We start from the raw sequence: 24,764 nt of genomic DNA on the forward strand, positions 1-24,764 counted from the left end.
TTAATACATGATCGAGATTAAAAAATTTGCAGAACTTGACAAAAAAGAGAGGAATGGTTCCTCTAGCGTTAATCATTAGTTTGATAACTTCCGATATCATCGCACTGGTATTCTTATTGATAGAATTAGATGGTAGGTTGTTTTTATTTAATGTCCAACTTTCTGCCTATAATAATGTAGTCCAGATGAATGCTCTTACGGACCTCAGACGTAGTGAAAGTCTCATGGTGGAAGTGCACAGTGCGCTCCTCTTTGCTATAAAAGCCCTTTTGGCTCGAGCTATCCAACATCTGATTTACTACCATCTTCTGTGATTTTTTGGTCTAGCTAAGTAAAGGACTTCACTTAATGAATACCTGCTCCATTGGCTTTATCAATCAGTCACTACTGATCTGTATTTAAGGCAGTCGCCCGTGGCAGATTTCCTATCTGTTGTTTTCATAGCTTTTTCTTAAATGATTGCAAAGAAATTAGAAATTTATTGAACATCTCCTTTGGTAAATTATTCCTATCCCTAACTCCCCTTCCCATAAACGAATATTTGCCACAATTTGTCCTCTTGAATTCCAACTTACATTCATGTTGTAATCTTTCCTACTTTTAAAACCACCACACAAACTTATTCGTCTACTAATGTCATTCCACGCCATCTGTCCACTAACAGCTCGGAACATACCACTTAGTACAATTTACGAACTTCATCTTATAGATCCGTATTGATACAGTTAAAGCTAAGAAACAGTGTTAGGTTTTAGTCCACCCAATCAATACACATCACAAATCACCTGTGTATTGATGTGTATTGATTGGGTGGACCAAAACATAACATTGTTTCATAGTTCTTACATACAACTTATTCGAGCAGCTTGTCTCCTTTCTCCCAAGTCTTCCCAGCCCTAACTTTGCAACATTTTTGTAATGCTACTCTTTTGTCGGAAATCACCCAGAACAAATCGAGCTGCTTTTCTTTCGATTCTTTCCAGTTCTTGAATCAAGTAATCCTGGTGAGGGTCCCATACATTGGTGCCATACTCTAGTTGGGGTCTTACCAGAGACTTATATGCCCTCTCCTCTACATACTTGTTACAATCCTGAAATACCTTCATAACCATGTGTGGAGATCTTCACCCTTTATTTACAATTTACCCTTTATTTACAATTTAAGGTAAAGATTACTGGGTGATTGTGCTACATCCATACACTTCTTGATGTGTTGATTTTCATTACTTACCTTTTCACTGTCATTGCTAATCTAGACAACATACATTGTAGTATGATAGACTCCCAACTGAAATTGCTTGATCATTAGCAAATTAAGTTATCCTCACTTATATTCCATTGATTCTTACTCTCGTATTAGTGTCTGCTTATGCTGCTTCATCATTTCAGAGAAGGCATGAAAAAGAATCAGAGGAAGAGGACATCCCTACCTTTCTCCCTTCTTTATGTATACTGGGTCGGAGAGTCCCAACTTCAGAGATATCATTGTGTTCTGATCTTTCTCAAGGTCCCAAATGAGCAAGATTAATTGTTCTTAACTCCAATATTTTATAATAATGGAAAAAGTTTATGCCAAGACACCCAATCCAAAGCCTTTTCATAGTCTACTCCTTTTCTTCTTTATTATACAGAGTCAGTAACATTTCTTGAGCCCACACCGCATGTAGAACTAGACTGCTTGTTCTATATGTTTCACATTTTGTAATACTTGCTTTCTTTGGAATGGAATGGAAATCATTACTAGTGTATGGAATTCTCCTAGCACCAGACACCGTTATGATAAATTTCCTGGATGAGGTTGTGTAGCTTTTCAGTCATTTCTCTTCCTGCTGCCTTGAAAAGTTAGATTGGGAGATTGTCTAGACTTTTAATTGGGATACATCTTATTCCTTGATGAAATTCAGGTTTCGATACTGGAAGAATGTCTTCTTTATTAGCATTAGAATGAACGTGAGAATATTTAAAGTTACTTTACTACCCACAAGTATACGGCAAAAAAACAGTCAAATAATGAAGGTTATAGGTAATAAATGTTATTTCTTCATAATTAATGCTATAAATTTATATTTTTAATGTAATAATATAATAAAATTATATTTTTAATATAATGTTTGCTATAATTTCACACTTCTCCATATATACTATAGTAGTTGGGTTCAGGAACACAAGGATCTAACTTGCAGCGAATGGAGAAAAGGCATTAAGATGGCCACAAATATGTCAGCTCTAAGGACCATACCGGAGAGTTCGAAACTTTTGCTTCGTCCTGGGAGCATGTGTCCGTGGTGAACGACTATCGCCATCATGAAGCCAGGTCCTTTGAGGAATATATAGTCTCTCCAATGAGGATTATAATAGGTGGGTTGATACCGTCGCCTTTAAACCAAACTCACCTCAAGGGTACATAAGAGGCCCAACCATCATGTTTGAGTTCTGTGAGAGCCAACCTGACGAAGTAGATAGAGACAAGAGACTGAAATTAGAATGTTCATTGCCAGAGGAGACCCATCCATGTTTCATCGAGATCTTTGGCAAGAAATTTGGTTTATCGGAAGTCTTTATGATAGACATCAGAGCCACTGTACTGAGGGACTCATTGGGATGTTGAGGCACCACTCCTGTGTGCTATAATATCACTCATTGTCTGAATTGCAAACAATTACCCATGTTTCTGTATTAACCTGTAACTGCTAAACTTGATGTACTATAGTAATCTCTTGTCATGGTACTGTCTGTCTGCATGGCAGCCTACATTTGATGTAGGAAAAGTTCAAAATGAAAAATAACATTTATATGTGTTTCTTGTAACCTTGTCTAGATATGTAACTTTTTTTGGTATATTTTTTCCTTGCTTGATTTATCATCTGCATAATGTGTGTAATGTCTGTTATAAAATATTCTTAGTTTGCAGTAATTACAGCACCTTTCCCTGATCATTTACTGAAAGGCATAAATTGTCTGGTTAAGATTCAGTTTGAAGTAAATACTATATTGACTATATATTGACTTATTGACCTATATTGACTTATGGGTTGGAAACATGCACAACTACCAAAAAAGTGGCAGCTTCAGAAATGAAGTTTATAAGTAGCATGTTGATTGGACCAAGCTATTTAAGATTCTGAAGGTGATTGGGATCAGATACCGAGAACGAAGAATTATCTACAATCTGTATAAAAATCAGTCTGCAGTGATAAGAACCGAGGGCTTTGAAAAAGCAGCAGCAATCCAGAAAGGAGTGAGGCAAGGCTGCAGTTTGCCCCCCCTCCTTTTCAGTGTCTACATAGAACAGGCAGTAAAGGAAATCAAAGAGGAATTTAGAAAGGGAATCATAATCCAAGGAGAGGAAATCAAAACCTTGAGATTTGGCGATGATATTATTTTATCCGAGACTGCAGAAGATCTTGAGAAGCTGCTGAATGGTATGGACGAAGTCTTGGGTAAGGGGTACAAGATGAAAATAAATAGTCCAAAACAAAAGTAATGGAGTGCAGTCGAACAAAGACAGGTGATACAGGAAATATTATATTAGGAAATGAAGTCTTAAGGGCCTTGGCCTACCAAACGACCACTGCTCAGCTCAAGGCCTGCAGATTGCGAGGTGCTGTGTGGTCAGCATGACGAATCCTCTCGGCCGTTATTCTTGGCTTTCGAGACCGGGCCTGCTATCTCACCGTCAGATAGTTCCTCAATTCTAATCACGTAGGTTGAGTGGACCTCGAACCAGCCCTCATGTCCAGGTAAAAATCCCTGACCTAGCCGTAAATCGAACGCGGGGCCTCCACGTAAGAGGCAGGCACACTACCCCTACACCACGGGGCCGGCAGTCTTAAAGGAAGATGATGAATATTGTTACTTGGGTAGTGAAATAACTAACGATGGCAGAAGTAAAGACATAAAATGTAGATTAGCACAAGCAAGGAAGAGCTTTCTTAAGAAAAGAAATTTGCTATCTTCAAACATTGATATAGGAATTAGAAAGATGTTTTTGAAGACTTTCGTATGGAGCGTGGCATTGTATGGAAGTAAAACATGGACAATAACTAGCTCAGAAAGAATGAGAATAGAAGCTTTTGAAATGTGGTGTTACAGAAAAATGCTGAAGGTGAGATGGATAGATTGAATCACAAATGAAGAGATACTGAATCCAATTGGTGAGAGGAGATTGATTTGGCTAAATTTGATGAGAAGAAGAGCTAGAATGATAGGACATATCTTAAGACACCCAGGACTTGTTCAGTTGGTTTTTGAAGGAAGTGTAGGTGGTAAGAACGGTAGGGGTAGACCAAGGTATGAATATGACAAGCAGATTAGAGCAGATGTAGGATGCAGTAGTTACGTTGAAATGAAAAGGTTGGCACAGGATAGGGTGGCATGGAGAGCTGCATCAAACCAGTCTGGACTGATGACTCCAACAACAATAAATAGCATGCTTCAAAAGACTAGGGAAGACAAGGTAAGAAATGAGAACATTAGAAAACAAGCTGGAATAAATCATTCCCTGAAGGAGACCATAACTAGGGCATATTTGCGATGGTTTGGTCACGTCAAACGTATGACAGAAAGAAGAATTGCAAAACAATGGTTGCATACTGAGATTACTGGAAAGAGACCTGTTGGAAGACCTAGGACAGGGATGGCGAACCTTTTCCAACTAGTGTGCCATTTTAGGTCTGGGTTATTATTTTCAACTGTGTACTGTGCCACTTGTTATTTTCATTGCAATGGATACAACCCCCTCCCCCACTCACCATCGCCACCACCGACTTCTATCTCTAATTCCAAATTATGTTTCATAATATGTTATTACACATATATATTGCAAAATACCAAATACATGTAATTGCATGTTCCATGGTCGTATTTTGCAAATACCGAAAAAATACATTGTAGCTTTGTTATTTATGTTAGGTTCATAACTTGTCTTCACAACGTTAATTGTAGAAAATAGCTGCTTGCAGGCCTATGATGACCCAAACAAAGTAAGTACGCTGTAGCAAGTTTCTTCATGGCCGAAAACTTTTGTGGGAGACTGTTCCACTGTTCAAGTATTAAGTTCTCCGGCTTCTGGGGAGAGTATTCACCTTCAACAGCACACTCGATTTTCACTAATGCTTCATCATGTTGTACGACCTTTTTCACCCAAACATACTTTCTTAAAATTTAGTCAACTCCATTTCTAAACTCTCAGCATCTAATCACTCAAAAAAAAAAAAAAAAAAAAAAAATTCATTTGTGCAATATGAGGTTTTGAAATAAAGTGCGATAGTTTCTCCAAATCTCGAAATTGGGATAATTTCTTGGCAACTATTTGTCTTACAAAATTCACAACAATAAACAGTTACTCACTAAGAATAATTACGCGATGCTGGCAACCAAAAACAAACCAAACTTCACTAATTCACTGATATGACTGAGCGAATGGCTCGTCGGCTGCATCTGACATTTATTTCACTTGACTTCCGAACCTATCAGTGTTGTAGTGTTGTCATACTGCACGTTCGAATGGAACTAGAATTTAGATTTTCGGTATTTATTTCTTAAACGTGAAACTTTATGACTATACGACGCACGAGATATGTAGTCTATAGTACACAATGTACATACAAATTTTAATATGTGCATGTGGTGTGCCACCGCCACCGTGTTCGCGTGTCACCTAATGACACGCGTGGCATAGGTTCGCCATCCCTGACCTAGGAGGAGATGGCTGCACCAAATGAAGGAAGATATCACATCCAAAGGAATCAACTGGGATGAAGTCGTGAAGGAGCAGTGGTAAATAAATAGACTAAAATGGAGAGCACTCGTAAACCACACCCGAGAAACTTGAGTGGAAAGTAGATGATGACTATGGGCAGTTTATATTTTATTAACTTATTTGTATCATTGGCTTTTTTGATAACCATCTCACGTGCATTTTTTTATTGTAGTTTTCTTTTTATTTAATGTTAATGATTTCCTGAGCCTCAGAGAAGTCTCTTTTAGTTTCTGGTATTATCCATAATTTATATTATTCCATATGATAATTTTCATTGAAGTGTCATAAAACATGTTGCAGTGTGGAGCTGACTTTGTGAAGGTACAACAGAAACCACCACAAAATGTACCACTTGTACCAAATGCACGATATGTGTCTGTGGATGGTGATGCAGATCGTATTATCTACTATTACATTGACGACCAGCAGCAATTTCACATGCTGGATGGTGACAGGATTGCAACCTTGGGTATGCTTTAATTTTCTTTTATCTTAAGTTTGCATGCTATTTTTAAGAGTAAAGCATCAAATTTCTTTCTTTTCCCATATTGTCTTCAGTATTAGATAACTTTAAAATCTTTCCTTAAAATGCCATTCTGAAAACCATCCTCATCTTACCTGCACAGTCTAACATTTAAAAACATTTGAGTGTTAAGATCACAGCTTCAAGTTTTGGTATGGCATAGCTTGATAAGTATTGTTGAAATATGTTATCTAGTTGTTTGTTCATGCTTGAGTCATCAGTCCATTGACTGATTCGATGCAGCTCTCTGTGTCACCCTATCCTATGCTAACCTTTTCCTATCTACGTAACTACTGCATCCTACATCTGCTCTAATCTGCTTGTCATATTCATACCTTGGTCTGCTTCTACTGTTTATACCATGTACACTTCCCTGAAAAACCAACTGCAAAAGTCCTGGGTGTCTTAAGATGTTTCTTATCATTCTGTCTCTTCTTCTGGTCAGATTTAGCCAAATCGATCTCCTCTCACCAATTAGATTCAGTATCGCTTCATTTGTGATTTGATCTATCCATCTCACCTTCAGCATTCTTCTGTAACACTACATTTCAAAAGCTTCTGTTTTCTTTCTTTCTTTCTTTCTTTCTTTCTTTCTTTCTTTCTGAGCTAGTTATCGTCCATGTTTCACTTCCATACAATGCCACGCTCCAGACGAAAGTCTTCAAAAACATCTTTCCAATTCTTATATCTAATTTCGAAGTGAAAAAATTTATTTTCTTTGCCTGTGCTAGTCTGCATTTTATGTCCTCCTTACTTCTGCCATTGTTAGTTATTTTATTACCCAAGTAACAATATACATCTTCTTCCTTTAAGACTTCATTGCACCGAGCGCGATATCTGCAGTCGCTTAAGTGCGGCCAGTATCCAGTATTCGGGAGATAATGGGTTCGCACCCCACTGTCAGCAGCCCTGAAGATGGTTTCCGTGATTTCCCATTTTCACACCTGGCAAATGCTGGGGCTGTACCTTAATTAAGGCCACGGCTGCCTCCTTCCCACTCCTAGCCCTTTCTTGTCCCATCGTCGCCATAAGACCTATCTGTGTTGGTGTGACATAAAACAATTTGTAAAAAACTTCAGAAATGACGGTTATTCGTGACCTTGAGTTCGCTGTACAAGCTTGTACGAGTGGGAGATGATACAAACTTTTTAAATAACGTGAGCAAATAAAAGGACTGTGGTTTTTATAACATTTTAACACAAAAACGTAAACTTCCCTGTCTTATATTAGGACCAAAACAATAACAGGCAATCCCAAGTTCTCCCATGGCATTTTGCACGTAAGGTGCAACATCTGTTCTGGTCTTGATAACATAATCGTAAGTTTATATGATACGTAATATTAAAATACTAGATTTGTGTTAAGAAGGAGCAGTTTTGATTCCTGCCTGAAAGCCTACTGACTATACAGTGCTCTGAGAGAAGTGCCGAAAATCTATTCGTTGATACAATAGAAAAGAAAAAAAAAATTTTTTTAAATTTGAACACTCAACGCTGGACATATTGTAGATGTTTTACAAGTACGAAAATTTGACAGTACTCATTCAGTCTTCAAAATTGATAATGTCCAATAACGGACCATTTATATTGGTATTATAAATTTACTCATTCAGGACAAATATTTCAGATTCCCTATGGGAATCAACATCTATCATTCAAGTAGAGCTGTTGAAATGTGCTCTGTCTCCTTCCAGTTGTTGTAGGCACTATCTGCTTTATGATTTCTGAAGATTCTCTAAACTATACCACCTGAATATGATGGTCTCTTATGCAAGTTCACCGCGGATCGCTTTTCCAGTACCTGCAGAACTTGCTCTAATTTATCGTAATGATGGGATGTTAACACCAAGATCCACAAGTATACCGTAGACATCCTTTCGTGAGATACAGTTTCTTGAAAAACGCTTGATTGAGGATTTAGCGTTGATGGGACTGAAATTTCTGGATGGTTGATCTGGGAAATCGTTTCTTCGAGGAGCAGATAAGGCAGAATTTTTACAACATGATTTACTTTGGATGCTTGCGGGACCATATAATTTGAACGAATAATCCGGGAAAACTTAGTTTCTGGGAACGTATAATCGAGGTTCTACTTTATAGCCTATGTTCTCTTCACACTATTTACACCATTCGCACTTCAGTCTTTACCGTTTAGTCCTTAACGGTATGGTAGATTCTGAAATATGGGGCTGGGCACAGTGCAACATCACAGACAGTGCAGCAATACTGAGCGACTTGTATCTCTGAAGCTCAGACCGTACACCTCTTGCCAGCATGTTTCTTGGTATTTGTTGGAGGATTTAGGTCTGGAAAATGCCTTCCTGAGAACTGCCCTGTTCAATCAATCAATACTGATCTGCATTTAGGGCAGTCGCCCAGGTGGCAGATTCCCTATCTGTTGCTTTCCTAGCCTTTTCCGAAATGATTTCAAAGAAATTGGAAATTTATTGAACATCTCCCTTGGTAAGTTATTCCAATCCCTAACTCCCCGTCCTATAAATGAATATTTGCCCCAGTTTGTCCTCTTGAATTCCAACTTTATCTTCATATTGTGATCTTTCCTACTTTCATAAACGCCATTCAAACTTATTCGTCTACTAATGTCATTCCACGCCATCTCTCCGCTGACAGCTCAGAACATACCACTTAGTCGAGCAGCTCTTCTTCTTTCTCTCAATTCTTCCCAACCCAAACATTGCAACATTTTTGTAACACTACTCTTTTATCGGAAATCACTCGGAACAAATCAGAACAAATCGAGCTGTTGGGTCAGGTGGTAATGGTCTGGCTGGTATAACTTCAACGGGAGTCGATTCACTGAAATCGCTGAATATTTTCTGCACAATATACAGTCGAAACTGCAAATGATTGAATTTCCCTACCTGCTTATGATATAAAACAAATGAATTGAGCACAGTGATGTCCAATAAATGGCTAAAATGTTTTGTGATGGTATCGCTTCATTCGTTTCCTGGTGGTACTGTAGGTGACAAAGTCGTCGGCCGAAACTCGTATCCGAGTTTTTGTTTCTCTCCTGCAGTTCCGTAATCCTTAGCCCACATGATGAAGGTGGCACTGATGGTTTATCAGACTAATTCTTGCATAAAACGTGGCCACACCTGTTGCATCCGATGGAAGGTGGGGGAAGTGGCAGTGTTTGACATAGCTTCTTTCTCTGGCGAGTTTTCTCTTCCTGTTTTCGACGTTCCTGCTGAAACTGTGCAACTGCAGCTGAGATGGTAGCATGCCAGCGAGGGTGATCCAATGCAAGAGTATTTGGGTTTATATCTACTCTTCTCATGGTCTGCTTAAGTTGGTCTTTGTAGTGCTTTACCTCTGAAGGTGACCAAGTACTGTTCGGATAAATCAACTCCCCACCATATCATCATTGTATTCAATGCACACTACCAGCTTTTCCTTTGTTTCGCCTTTCCTGTCACGTACTGTTCGCATTTCTGCATCGAATGCTGTTCAGCTTGCACACATCCCTCTTGTCCGTCCATTTTAGAGCCATGAGTTTGTTCCTGAAAGAAAATACCACCTCACCTCTTTTCAGTTCCTTCCCCATGACATCCTTAGGAAGTCCTTTTCTGTTAGGATGAACTGTTCCAACAGCATTGGTGTTCAGATCATTCAATACATCAAAAAGTTGTGGGCTACTGTAATAATTGTCCAGGGCAATAAGATATCCCTTATTCAAAAGGTCTTCAGCTATTGTCAACAGAACTTTGGATAGCTTAGTGAACTGAGACATGTCCTTTCCACAAACTTCATCTAATAGCTCAATCCCCTTACTGCTAAACACGTTCCACACATACCCCGTGCTTGCCTCACATAGCTTGAAAGACTCCATCCTAAAATGGGATCTCTTCTTCGGAATGAATACCTTCCAACCTAAGCGACCTTTCCACAGCACAAGACTTTCTTCTATAGATAAATACAACCATCTGGAATATAACAGTTTTTAAATATAGATAATAGTTTCATAGAATATAAACTTCATGGTTTTGATCCATATTGAATTGTGATCACGATAATAACTAAACTTATGTTGTAATGGTCCACCTTTTCAGTACTATATTAAGCAATGTTTACATTACATTTTTAGTCTAGGAAATAGTTTCGGTCTTGGCTGGCCATCATCAGCCTTAATACAAAACTGTACAAGCACATCTAATGACTATGTATGAGGCACACAACAGTAGGCCACGCACCACATGCCGCAGTGAAAGGTTAACTTCATGGACACCGCATTGAATTCCGAATCTCTACCAGCTGCAATGTAAGAATGTGCCAGCTATTTAATCATACTTTGATGTGCCGTCCTTGATTGAACCATTGACAATTTCCAACAGGAGGAATATTTCAGCATTTTCGTAATATTTTAACAAGAAGCCCTAATGAAACATTTTAACATGATACAACGCATCTAAGAATTTTAGAGTCATGTTAATTTCATCGTATGTTACGTGTTGTGCACATAGTTTATCCCGGATGCTTTTAAAACCTTTTAACAACATTTGTGTATGTTTATACATTTGTTTCAGTCATTAGATGTGTTTGTACAGTTTTGTATTAAGGCTGATGATGGCCAGCCAAGGCTAAAACTAGTTGCTAGATTTAAAATGTAATGTAAACATTGCATAATATAGTATGGAAAAGGTGGACCATTACAACATAAGTTTAGTTATTATTGAGATAATAGTTTGTCAACAGCTGGTTTCCCTTTGTAAATTTTTGGGTGTATCTCCTTATTATATGACTGGTTATCAGAAAAATGTAGCAACTTCAGAAGGAGAAAGAACCATTTTTCAGACATCATTTTGAAAGAAAAGTGATGTAGCCAACAACGATTCCTTTAAAAATAATCATTTAGTTTAGGTTTATGAATTATTTGCTGTAAGAGCAGAATTACTAACAAGGGCTGAATTCTATTTTTATTTGTAGGTATTCATTCTTTTTTTTTCTCTACTTCTTTGTTTCATTTTTCCATCCTGTGTCTTCGAATTTATTTTATATTTAGCATTCAAATTAGTTTTCTCCTCTATTAGGTCACATAGTTCCTCATAAATGAAAAATCTATGAATTTTTTCAGGCTCCTTAATGTTCTGCAGTTCACCTCTAATTTGAGAATTGTACTTTGCTTCAAATCTGTCCCTTCTGCGTCCACAAGCATCTCACTCACTGTGTGACATACTATCACGGTCGCTTGCACTAGTCTTCGTGCTGTGGTCACACACCCTAGAGTTACTTGAAAAGCGATTGAGCAACCCTACTTCAGCACATGTTGAAAAACTTGGGCCCGCATTATTCTCTAAACACACTGATTCGCTATCACTAGTTGAAGATCCTTCACTAATTTGTCGTTTTCATCACTAAGTTCTAACATTTCACGTATAGCATCACTGGGTGGATCTAGATGTCTCTTTGCCATATTTACATAATATGCAATTAAAATATAACAAACAAGCTACAGAAATACTAAAACTGGCTAAACATTACCTTTGAAACAACCTAGAATGCACAGAAGCAATATATCTGACCAAGAAAATGTAATAGACACATCTAGACATTCACAAGCACTCGGCTGGCTCGATTGTACGATAAACATGGACATAGATCGTTCTTGCATGAAGCAACTACTGTTTCAGAAAGTTCGGGATTTGCCCTGGCAGATATAGCTTTGATCCCCGATTTCAATATGTGCCCATGAAATGGCAGCACGAGGCAGAGCGTATCTTCAAAATTTCAGCTCGATCTGGTGGATATAACGCGAGTAAAAGAATAATAAACATTGCGCGATGTACGCCGCATCACCCACCTGAGAATTATTATTTTTTGTTAGGAAGGAGGCCGTATTTTCCAGTGTCGACTTAGTTAAATATATATATTTAAAAAAAAGCTTTCCAGTCTGTCAAAGAAACAGTTACAATATAAATTACAACACTATAACATTCCTGTAAAAAAATACACTCAATTAAACAAAAAATTTTGCATAGAAACTTTGTTTAATAGTGTGTATTTTTTTACAGGTATGTTATAGTGTTATAATTTATATTGTAACTGTGTGTTTGACAGACTGGAAAGCTTTTAAGTTATTTTTACTGCTCACCTGGGTAGCAACAGTTCCACATGGCATTCGCCACTGTACGGGTTAAGGGAAACGGGCTGCACTACGGAGCAGTGATGAGAGTATAGGGAAGTAGATGCCCAGTAAGGATGACGTAAGTTGTTAGAAGTATTGTGAAGAAAGGAATAGAATTAAGTAATTTAATAGATATATATTTACCAGATATTGCAAACGTAGATGAATCATGACTAAGAAGGGATATTATAGATGTGGAAATTTCCTCACAGAGCTGGAGTGTTTATTGTATATAAGATGGGAACAGTATGAGAGAGAGCTTTCATACTGGTGAAAGAGGAATTTGTAAGCTGTTAAAAAGTTACGGATGAAAAACATGAAATTCTAAACATAAGATTCATCTCTATAGTCAATAGGCAGTTTGATGTTTTTTGGGGTGTACAGATCTGGAAAGGGTGGTGCTGATGCAGAATTATATGATATCATAATTAGCTGTGTGGGGAACAACACAGAAAGTAACATTATTGTAGCGGGTGATCTCAACTTACCAAATGTTGACTGGGACAGAAAGTGTGACTAAAAAAATGATAAATAAGTTAATTTGGGAAGGACAGTTGCATCATCATAGTGACAGAACCAAGTAGAAGGAAAAATATTGTGGACGTGAGGCTGAGAAAACCAGATAACTCTACAGAGAAACTGAAGTGATAGATGGTATAAGTCATCACAGAGCTCTTTTTGCTGTAGTTAAAAAATAAATGACCAGGCGAATTGGCCTTGCGGTTCGGGGAGTGCAGCTGTGAGCTTGCATCCAGGAGAGAGTGAGTTCGAACCCTACTGTCAGCAGCATTGAAGATGGTTTTCCATTTTCACTCCAGGCTGTACCTTAATTAACGTCATGGTCACTTCCTTCCCATTCCTAGGCCTTTCCTGTCCCATCGTCCCCTATCTGTGTTGGTGCGATGTAAAGCAAATAGAAAAAAAAAAAAAGTGATAGAAAGAAAGGCTGTAAAAGTAGTAAATAAAAATGTAAACAGCTTAAGGGGTGCGTTTGACACAGTTGTTGAGGAGTGTGAAAATAGGTATTACCTTTAAAGGTAGTAATGGATGGGTAAGACCTACTTATATTATACAAAGAAATAAAGAGAATGAGGAGCTGCAGGTTAGAAAAAAGTAGAGTTAGGAATGGTTGTGGAAGTAAGGAGAGATTGAGTGAGCTCACTCGGAAACTGAATATTGCAAAACTGTCTGCTAAGAATGACATGATGGCAAACATAATTGGCAGTGCCATATCTAAAATATTTTTCATTAATGTTTATATGAAGTAGCTATACCAGATGAATGGAAAGTTGCTGTAGTAGCCCTGGTGTGCAAAGGAAAAGGTAGATCATTACAGGCCAGTCAGCTTGACATGTGAAAACACAGAAACGACTTTCAGGGATCATTAATGAACAAGGGGAGTGTTTTTCACGTGTTCCTTATTATTCATTGTTCTGTTTCTTAAGTTTTAACTCAAGGTATGATACTGGTATTTAACAAAATTTATGATATTTTTAGAACACCGTGTCAAGGTCTTGTTGTTATATCTCAAACTGTCTTATGTGTTGAGACTCTATTTTTCATTGCAAATTGCTATAAAACTTCAGGGCTATCTTGTATTCAGACCAACATGGCCCCATAGAAATTTGAAAGCTCTAACCCAAATTGTCCCTGAATCAGTTGAGGGAGGAAGGTGACTTCTACATTCATAGTTTCCTCTACATTTTGAGTAGGGAATTTTAGTTTAAAAATTGTTTCCCAAGTTCGGGTTACCTTAATTATTTCTCAAAATTCAGCTGATTAATTAAAGTTGGATAAAACTGACACATTATTGTGCTTAAAATTTATATTTAAAAAAAAATATATATATTTTTATTTTTTGTTACTGCTACTTAATTGAAATGCACCTATGTCTTCTTTATAAAATTTACGTCGAGAGAAATTTACAGTCCCCATAACTGCCATATTTGATCTGAACTCCACTATGCACAGTCTGGATGTCTGCAAGTAGCCATTCTATAGGAATGATCTTCAATTAAGCAGCACTGTAAAGAATGCAAACAAACTTTGTAATACTGGAAGATATTGCAATTTAATGGAAGTAATTACCGCAAAAGGGAAAGTTCACCTAATTGCATAGAAAGAAATATCCTATCCTGTTTTCATATTGAAATACTCTTATTTGAGTCGTTGAAAATCATCTTCAAGGCATGTCTTTCTGTCACTCTTGAAACGTGTTTGGTTCCAGTTGCTGGTTACCTGATGGAACTGGTCAAGGAGAGTGGGCTCAGCTTGAATCTTGGCCTCGTGCAAACGGCTTATGCTAATGGCAGTTCCACCAACTACATTTCTAAAACTCTGGTAATATTCCTTGGCCATAGGTGGTGGGCTTCATTTCTTTGCCTAAAATATGATGTTGCAGAATGATTGTTTCACGACTGGAGGCTTCTATAAAAATAGAATTTGATTTTGCAGAAATATTTGTTGTTCAACATTTATATTATGGGTCATGCTATAATCCTTCCAGATATTACATTTCCTTGACATTAGGAGGTCCATTTTGAATCATGTTTTGTCATCACTGGATGATATAAGATGGTGGTTGTATTTTCTTTGAGACTTATTTTAGCAAGGAAATTAAAGCAGGGAAATTAAAGTAGTAGTAATTTTTTTACACCTGAATAATTATTAGTTTCCTGTACATATAAACGTTCGTGTACACTTTCACTATAGATTGTGCTTTTTACCATCCGGTCTGAAAGTTATTGTGACAAACAAAAGCATTATTTTCTATTTATAGGCAGTACTGTGACTGACATTTGTATTTTATATTTTTTTTTTCCTGTTAAATGTCTCACTAGCTCAAGTAGGTTGTTTACGATATTGAGGTAGGAAAGGGCTTAGACTGGAAAGGCAGCAACCATGGTCTTACTTAACACAATGTACATGCTTGGACTCCCTTGCCTACTGTCATATATGGAGCCCGAACACTGCTCAGACTTGGTTTTCTGAGTGAATAAATCGTCACGTGCTAGAAATACAGTAGAAGTCCGCTATAGCGAGTACGGCATATAACGAGAACTCCATTATAGCGACGATTTTTTTATTTCCCTTCAAAATTCCTATATTAAACTGTGTATCATCTTTCGGTTACAGCGAGAACCCTATCACTGGCGCATCCGTTGTTGCGAGCGATTAAGCACGCGCGATTTTTTCCGTTACCGATATTTATGCACCCCAGCGATTATATTGCATGCGATTGATTACCTTTAGCATCGTTTCCTCTCTATGTGCACTAACGATTTCTCTCGTCGATATTCGAAGGCGATGTCGGAGTCGATTAGTAATATCCGTTGACAGCTGTTCCGTAAATAAAATCCAAAATGAAAGGGAACGTATTTTCGTAATAAATGCGTAAATAACGCGTCCGATAACGGTTGTTAACTCGTTAAAAATTAAGGCTGACTAAACGACTGCTTAATTTTGAGGCTAAATACTGCAATTAAGTAAGAATGGGATACACCTCAAGATATGGCAGAGTGCTTAATTGATTTCAGTGGTTAGTTTATATTTTGTCGCGTCTGATTAAATTACGGAAAGGCTCTTATGAAAATTTATAGCGAGAAAGGTATAATTTCTCTACTGGCGCTTGAAGTGTGTTTTCATCATACGTATAGTACGGTTAAGTTAGGATACTTGACGCTGTTTGAATAAGAAAACTCCATCGTTTGCAACAAAATGCGATCGATCATCTTCGGTACGATATAGTTTTCTCACTTTGTGCATTTGCGAGCTCTCTCGTTGACATTCAAAGGCGATGTTGGAGTTGATTAGTAATACACATCGACTGCTGTTCTCTAAAGAAGATTCGAAATGAAAGAGGATAAGTTTTCGTAACAAATGCGTAAATAACGTAGCCGATAGCAGTTGTTAACTCATTAAAAATAAAGACTGAAGTAAACGATATCTTAATTTGAATGTTATATATGGAAATTAAGTAAGAATGTGATACACCTCAAGATATGGCAGAGTACATCACTGATTTCAGAGGATATTTCATATGTTCTTGCGTCTAGTTACGGCTATTTACATGTAAAATTTTCGCGAGGAGGTTATTTCTCTACATGCGTTTCAAACATGTTTTCATGATAGGCTACATATACGGTTAGGTTAGGTGACGCTGTTTGAAGAAGAAAGCTGAGATGTTTGCCACAGAAATCTCTGGAGTGATACCGTATTTCTCCGAATCGAAGACTTTTTTTTCTCAGAATCTCATGCGAAAACTCAAGGGTTGTTGCATTCGTGGCCTAACAGTAAGTTAATGGCTACCACTGGCAACTACCACGGTAACCACGCTGCTTCTTTTCACACGCGCACAGAACTCGACAATAAACGACCGCCTCTTTACTACACATTGCTAGCCGCGACAACCGGTTGTACAGTGCCTGTGTTTTTCTCAAATCTGCAGAATGGCATCAAAACATGCGACCCTTCGAATTCTTAGAAAAGCCATGGCTACTCAGTGCCAGAGTCATAACGCGTCTATTGTACTTAACGCTTAGTCTCAAAAGACTGAAATCACGACATCCACCCCTTTGTGATGCTGCTCTGAAGACGTCCACCAACTTCAGTGCTTTGGAGGATGGGAAAGGCCGCTGGAATAACTCTCCCAACGTGCCCCTGCATAACATCTTCAGAGGGGAAAATATTACAAATAGATCCCAACTACCACGTGCAACTTGGTCCAGACTGAACAGGATCAGGACAGGTCATGGAAGGTGCAGGGATTCTCTCTACAAGTGGAACTTTGTACCATCTCCAGAATGTGCCTGTGGAGCCCCTCGCCAGACTATTCCCCACATTGTAAGCGAGTGTCAACTGCAGGCTTATCCAGGTAGTTTGGAAGACTTCCTATCTCCAACAGCGGAAGCACTACAGTGGATTGAAAAGTTGGACATTCAGATATAACACTAATGCCTGAAGTGAATGAATGTTTTTGTTATTGTGTATATATTGTATATTATGTATATAATTTCCTTGCCATACGCTAATAATAATGCTTAGTAAAATTAAGGTTTATAGACAGCAGGAATATTTTCGTGATGGATAGTCATATTGTAAAGATACGTGGAAAAGGTATTGCTGGCAAATTTTCAACGGGTTCTAGTCTATATTAGGATGCGTTTTAAGTTAATGTTTATTAAACACTTGGAAATGTAGAATAATTTTGCAGCCACAAGAAAATACGGCATAGGCCTAACTAAAGCCAATATTTGGCGTTAGCATGAAGACAAACTTTAAAAAATGTATACTGTACAAAAAATGCATTCAGTGGTCCGCAACAAGGATGCTTTAAAGAAGTCGAAGATGAAAGGTATGTGCACGAAAAACGCAAGGGCGGTTGGCCGTACCGTAGCCCAATAAAAACGTTCGCGATAGGCCTACATATAAAAGAATTTAAGCACAACTTTACTGAAATAAATCAAGATCTTGAAGTATTAGATATTCTAAACAAAGGTTCTTTCCTAGACGTCACTGAAAACCTCTATATTCATTTAGACCAATATTTCAATCCCAACCCAAACTTAAATGATATCTCAGAGAAACCAAAGATCCTATTCGACTTTCTCATTGAATTTTTCAAAAACATGAATATCCCGAAAAACGGATCTGTCTTTCACATTATGCATAATACTTTGTCACGCCACACACTTTCACCACATCACCCTCCATATTTCCCCTCCTTCCACTCCTCCCCTACCGCTCCTTCCCTCTCCCCTCCTAATCCAACAATGGCCGCTCCCCAGACCTAAACTATCCAACATGCCCTGCTCCTCTTCATCTCGGGCCATAGCTTTACCGCCTTATGTCCCGCAATAAACATCATAGAAACCTGCCCCCGCCCTACACGTAATGCTGCAACAATACACCACAAATACTGGCACAGTCAACCTCCAAACTCTCAGAAAACGAATTCCTTAATACCAATTTTATATACTCGTCGAGCTGAATACCGGACCTGTGAAGATTACAAGATTATTTTGTGCATCTACAGAAGGGTGGTGTTAATGAAGCTACGTAATATAGAGAGAGGCTTTCAAAGGTGATTAAATGAAGAAGTTATATCATGTTCAAGATCATGCTTTCATGTCTCTGCACAGTATTTAAAATACATTTTACCGTTGGTCTTTATAGCTATTGTTGAGAGTGAAGGAGTTTTTCCTGTTGTGTATGTTTATCAGGAACTCAAGGGAAACTTCATTAGTTAGTCCGAACATAAAGAAAATGATGAACTCTTCTCAGAAGAACTCTTAAGGTTTCACCTTAATTTTTCCTGCCTGCTGGCTCTTCAGAAGTGTGTACGCATGCGTTTTGTATTCATGAATCATTCAAGGCAAATATTTTCGCACTGCAAGATGTGTGGTTAAGATTATTTTTAATATGTATAACTTTTGCTTTCTCAACGATTCATTTGTTTCTATATTCGTCCCTGTTTTTATCTCCTTGCAAGATGTGTATTGTTTAATATAACGCCTTGTGTAATATAAATGTCTACATGCTAGCCTATTTCCCACATTTTGGCTGAAGATGACGCCAAACAGCGTCGAAACTAGTTCCAAATGTAAATATATGTTGTAATAAACTATAACAATTTTGTATTGAAAAGGTGGACCCTTTTAAGTTTCCTATCTTCTATACATCGCTAGCCGCTGAATTTGGCCAAACCCGACATGCGAGACGTGCGTGTGGCGGTAGCCGGTTATATCTGACGCTGCGTAAAAGTAACAGTTTTATAGACAGCATGAATAATTTCCTGACGGATCGTTGTATTTTAGAGACGGATGAAATAGGTATTGCCGGAAAATTTTCAACGAGTTCTCTTTGGTATTATGATGCCAATGTTAAGTTAATGGTCCTTAACCCTTTGGCACTCAGCCTATATGCAGGTGTTTGCTCGAAGACACTCAGAGTAATTTTTGTGATTTTTCCAAAGCAAATTACAAAAATTCAACACGTAAAGAGTTTAACACACATTAAAATAAAATTAATCACACTAATACAGGAAACTATGAGCATTTCAGAAATGAATATACCTTGGACGTATTGTTATTGGTTAAGCCCAAACAAATTATTAAATTTTGAAAATTAATTTTTAAAAATAAATTATTGTTTTCAATGACAGAAAAATTAGACATTGTTGCGTCTTCCTTCTTTACTCTTAGACGTGAATGAAAGAACATTTAATTCTGAATAATTTGATATCAGTATGATGTGTGTGCTGCAATTCACTTATGAAGCATTGCAAAAAGTTATTCAGTGTACATGTAACGGTCATCGATGTCAGGGCCTCGCGGTCCGATGCACGGTGAGCAGTTACGACTGTGTCACTTCCCACATAACAGGAATCACTTTCGGCAAAAGGAGGTCATTATTACTGTCTAAATCATCTGAAAATTCAAGGATATCGGCCTCATTCGGCCTTGAATATGGCCTAGCCATTACTATAAAAAGATGACGCAAGCACGTGCAACAACGGAGTTATGAAAAGGAGTAAAATTGTAGTTTACGAAGTACATCGAACACACGATATACCAAAGAAACGAAATAAACTATAAACAAAACTCATAGCAAGATCAACTTGTTGTATTCATAAGCCAATCAAAACAGATCCACGCAATAACAACTTCAAATAACCACAACATAAACATTCACGGTCAACAGATTTCATTTGTCGAAAATAAAAATATTTTGTAGGGCTGGTGGATATATCTGTTGAGTTAAACACAAATTCAACGCTTTAATGTACCGTCACGATCAACTGTTACGATTTAACAGCTACGCAAATGACCAAAATCCGTAAATACGACAGAGCCGATGTATCGGCGCCGTGAGCGTTTTCGCCATAACCTCTCGCGCCGATAGATCGGCGCGCTGAGTGCGAAAGGGTTAAACCCGCGGAAGTAAAAAATAATTGTGCAGCCGCAAAAAAAAAAATATATATATACGGCGTGACGAAAGTCAATGTTAGGCGTCTAAAAATAGTGTAAAAATGCGTAGGCCTACTGTACAACAAGGCATTCATATGATTTGACAAACTTCTTTTTTGAGCCTGATTTAAATTTTTTGAAGGAAAAAGTGGGGTTCATCTTGGATTCGGAGAAATTCCGTACTATATTTTTTTCAGAATGAAATTAAACATACACTTTCATGTAGTATTGGATTATGAAAAATAACGAACAAGTAAGCCGCAGTGTGGATATCGTCTGCGGAAACGCAAGTTTTGAACAAACTGATTGCCGTTTCATATCGATTTTAAAGTGCATGAAGGGTTTTCCGACTTTTATACAAAAAATCGGATATAACGACAATCCGTTAGAGCGAGTAAATTTTTCGCTGTTATGAATTCTTGCTATAAGGGACTTCTACTGTACTTCCTTGTCTCTTCTGGTAAATATGAATGGTAGCATTACAGCTCCGTATACTGCTGCTGGATGGGATGACTGACCATTGCTGGATGGAATACAAGCACTTGTTCTGTGCACACCTACTATCACGTCATGGTATGTTGCTTCTCTAGGTGATAGCGCACTAGATACCCTGATAAACTGTAAATAATCATCATAATCACTGGGGCGACAGCCCTTTGTGGGTCTTGGCCTTTGGAAGAAGTTTTCTCCATTCTTTCTTGTTAAGTGCAGAGCTCCTCCAATTCTTGATTCCAGTTACCTTTACATCCTCTCTCACCCCTTCTTCACACCTTAACTTTGGTCTGCCAACTTTCCTCATTCCTTCTGGTACTGCATTAAATATCTTCTTTATCATTCTGTCATTGGCATGCAGCACATGTCCTGCCCACTCCAACCTTCTGATCTTTATGCAGTTAACAATGTTTGGTTCGTTATATAAATTATACAATCCATGATTATATCTTCTTCTCCAGGCACCATTTTCTTCCACTGTCCCAAAAATTTGCCTCAAAATCCTTCTTTCAAATGTAGCAAGCTGTCTTTCATCAGATTTTGAGAATGTCTAGCTCTCAGCACCATATGTTAATACAGGCTTTACTAAAACTTTATACATTAGGACTGAAGTTTTCCTGAACAGCAGCTTAGACTTCAGATGTTTTGAGGCCATGATAGCACTTGTTAGCTGACCGTATACATTTTTGGATTTCAGAACTAACATTGTTCTTGGAATTAACTTCTGATCCAAGGTAGGTAAAGCTACGCACAACATCAAACTTATATGTGCCAATTTTTATTAATGGGTAGTCTTCCTTGGTGGCAGGCATGAACTTAGTTTTTTCTTCATTAATCTGTAAATTCGTCTTTCTTGCTGCTTTTTCGAGGCTTGTGAAAGCTTTTTTTTTTTTTTTTTTTTGCTAGTTGCTTTACGTCGCACCGACACACATAGGTCTTATGGCAACAATGGGACAGGAAAGGCCTAGGAATGGGAAAGAAGCGGCCGTGGCCTTAATTAAGGTACAGCCCCAGCATTTGCCTGGTGTGAAAATGGGAAACCACGGAAAACCATCTTCAAGGCTGCCAACAGAGGGGTTCGAACCCACTATCTCCTGGATGCGAGCTCATAGCTGTGCGCTTCTAACCGCACGGCCAACTCGCCCGGTGTGAACGCTTCTTTCAATGCTTTTGGTGTTGTTGCGATTAGATCAATATCATCTGCATATGCCAAAATTTGAACTGATTTATATAAGATGGTTCCCCTGTGTTGATACTTGCATCTGTAACGACTTTCTCTAAAGCTATATTGAACAAAAGGCATGATAATGAATCTCCTTGCCTAACCCCATTCTTGGTCGTTACAGCACTTGATAACATATTCTGGATCTTAATTTGATTCAGAGTATTTTTCATAGTGGCTTTCACAAGGATGATCAACTTCTATCAGTGCTGTCATAGGCTGATCTGATGAAGAGATGGTGTGTATCAATTCCAAATTCTTTACACTTTTCAAGTATCTGGCGGATTGTGAAGATCTGATCGATAGTAGATCTTCCTTGATGAACCAACCGCATTTTCCACGTCAGGCATCAATAGGCTAAAGAGAGTATTGGAAAATATTTTATAAGCAGTGGATAATGGGCAGATACCTCCTATAGTTAGAACACATCGTGATATCATCATGTTTATGTATCGGGCAAATGATACATACATTCCATTCCTCAGGGATTGTTTCAACTACCCATGTCTTAGCCACTAGTTTGTGCAATTGTGTAACAAATTCTTTTCCAGCATTTTTCACAAGCTCTGACTGTATTAAATCCATTCCTGGGGCTTTGTTTTTCTTTAACTTCTTAATGGCAAGCTCAACCTCTTCAGTAGTAGGTATTGGTACTTCTATTTCCGACTTTCTTGTATTTACAAGAGGTAAGGTTTCTTGGTCATCAGCTGGACTTTCATTCAACAGTTCATCAAAATATTGGGCCCATCTTTCTAGTATTGCTTCCTCTCTGCCCAATATTATGCCATCTCTACACAAATTTGTTCTAGGCTGGAAATCCTTATGACTTTTATTTAACTTCGGATAGAAATCTCTCACATCATTCATCCCTTTCAGCTGTTCCATTTCTTCCAATTCTTTCCTCTCATGCTGTCTCTTTTTCTTGTGCAATCTCTTTTCTTCTCTTCTGGAAGTTCTATACTCTTCCACTGCTTTTTGGGTGTGGTTTCTCTGTTGCATTCTCTTGTATGCTTCATTTTTTAAGTTTGTTGCTCGTGCACACTCTTCATCAAGCCAATTGTTGTGCCAAACTTTCCCTTCCCTTCCTAAAACTTCATTTGCAGTTTTTAATAGTGCGTCTTTAAGATTCTTCCATATTGCATCAATACTCTCACTATTAGGCAAATCAGTCAGGGCCTCATTAAGTAAGTTGCATATTTCAAAGCAGTTTCAGGCTCCTTCAGACGAGCACTGTTGAACTTTCTTGCAATGCATCCATGTATCTTTCTTGCATTAGATATTTGGCTTCTAATAGTTGCTACCACAAGGTAGTGGTCAGAGTCAATATTGCCCCCCCCCCTTAACTTCTAACATCCATCAAGTTAGAGAATTGTCTTGCATCTATTAGGAGATGGTCAATTTAGTTAAAAGTACTTCCATCTGGAGACTTCCATGTCATTTTATGTATGGTCTTGTGATTAAAAGTTGTACTTCCCACTACCATATTTCTTGAGGATGCAAAATGTATAAGCCTGATTCCATTCTCTTTAGAGATATCATCCAAGCTCTATTTTCTAATACAAGGTCTGTATTCATCTTCCTTTCCTATCTTCGCATTCAAATCCCCAAAGATTATTTACAGTCTCCTCTTGGGCACTCATTATAAATTTCATCTAATTCATTGTAAAATGAATCTTTATCTTTGTCGCTCTTCTCTTCAGTTGGAGCATGTGCACAGATAAGACTGTAATTAAAGAACTTCCTTCTAATTCTAATCTATGAAATTTTGCTCAAAAATTCTTGATAAGATGTTTTATCTACTTATTAACAATAAAACCAGTACCGAGCATGTGATCCTTTGTGTGTCAACTATAGAATACCATTTGATTCTTTCTTCGTATCTGTCTTTCACCAGGCCACCTCACTTCTTGAATAGCAGTAATATCTAGTTGATACTCATCCAGCTGATCAAGCAACTTTCTTAGGTTTCCAGCTTCGTAAAGAGTTAAAACATTCCACAAACCAAGTCCTTTACACGTTTGCGAGATCGTCGTAAAAAGGTCAGGCCGGCTATTTCTTCTTCAGATTTCATAACGAGAGTTTTTACAGATTAGGTTGTTCAGCAATCCTGGAGGGCCAATGTTTTCTTTTAGGGTTGTCTCCCGTAGCTAGTGGGTCCCCATTTTGAAGCATCGGAAACTCGCTTTTTTGCCCTTACATGACTTAGCCGTGTACACGCAGTGTACCAGTTGATATGACGCGGACGTGCATGATCGGACTTGGTAGGAATAAATGGCATTTCCTGTGTTTTATTGGTACACTTCCACCAGCAATGGCAATTTTCAAAGAACATAATCCTGAGGAAGTAAAGGGTGCAATTACACTTCAGCTACAAAGGATTTGCACGAAAGGAAATCCGCGATGGAAACCGAACAGACTACAGCATTATCAGATTCTTCCAATGTAGATGATCTCATGCCTATTTAGGGTATGTATACATACACAGATGGACTTAATGAAATTATTTTAGTTTATTATTGTGTGTTTGTGTTAAATTTTTAAGTGTATACATTTTGCATTAAAATGCATTTCAGAAACATAATCATGGTTATTTTTTTTGTAAAAAATACTAAGAATCTCTGCTATTTTAAACATATTATGTGAGTAAACAGAAAC

General features: G+C 37.9%; 1 protein-coding gene across 2 annotated transcripts in view; it reads left to right on the top strand.

Annotated features, from left to right (window-relative positions):
- Positions 1-24,764, top strand: part of nst (phosphoglucomutase 3-like protein nst) — a 138,035-nt gene that overhangs the window by 63,825 nt on the left and 49,446 nt on the right. For both annotated transcript variants that reach the window (XM_067142493.2, XM_067142494.2), the window contains exons 7-8: positions 6,062-6,230; positions 14,656-14,768. In XM_067142493.2, the coding sequence (XP_066998594.2) occupies positions 6,062-6,230; positions 14,656-14,768 (282 nt within the window). The remainder of the gene's footprint in view (positions 1-6,061; positions 6,231-14,655; positions 14,769-24,764) is intronic.

The sequence above is a fragment of the Anabrus simplex genome, chromosome 3 (assembly GCF_040414725.1).
Source record: "Anabrus simplex isolate iqAnaSimp1 chromosome 3, ASM4041472v1, whole genome shotgun sequence".
Taxonomy (NCBI): Eukaryota; Metazoa; Arthropoda; class Insecta; order Orthoptera; family Tettigoniidae; genus Anabrus; species Anabrus simplex.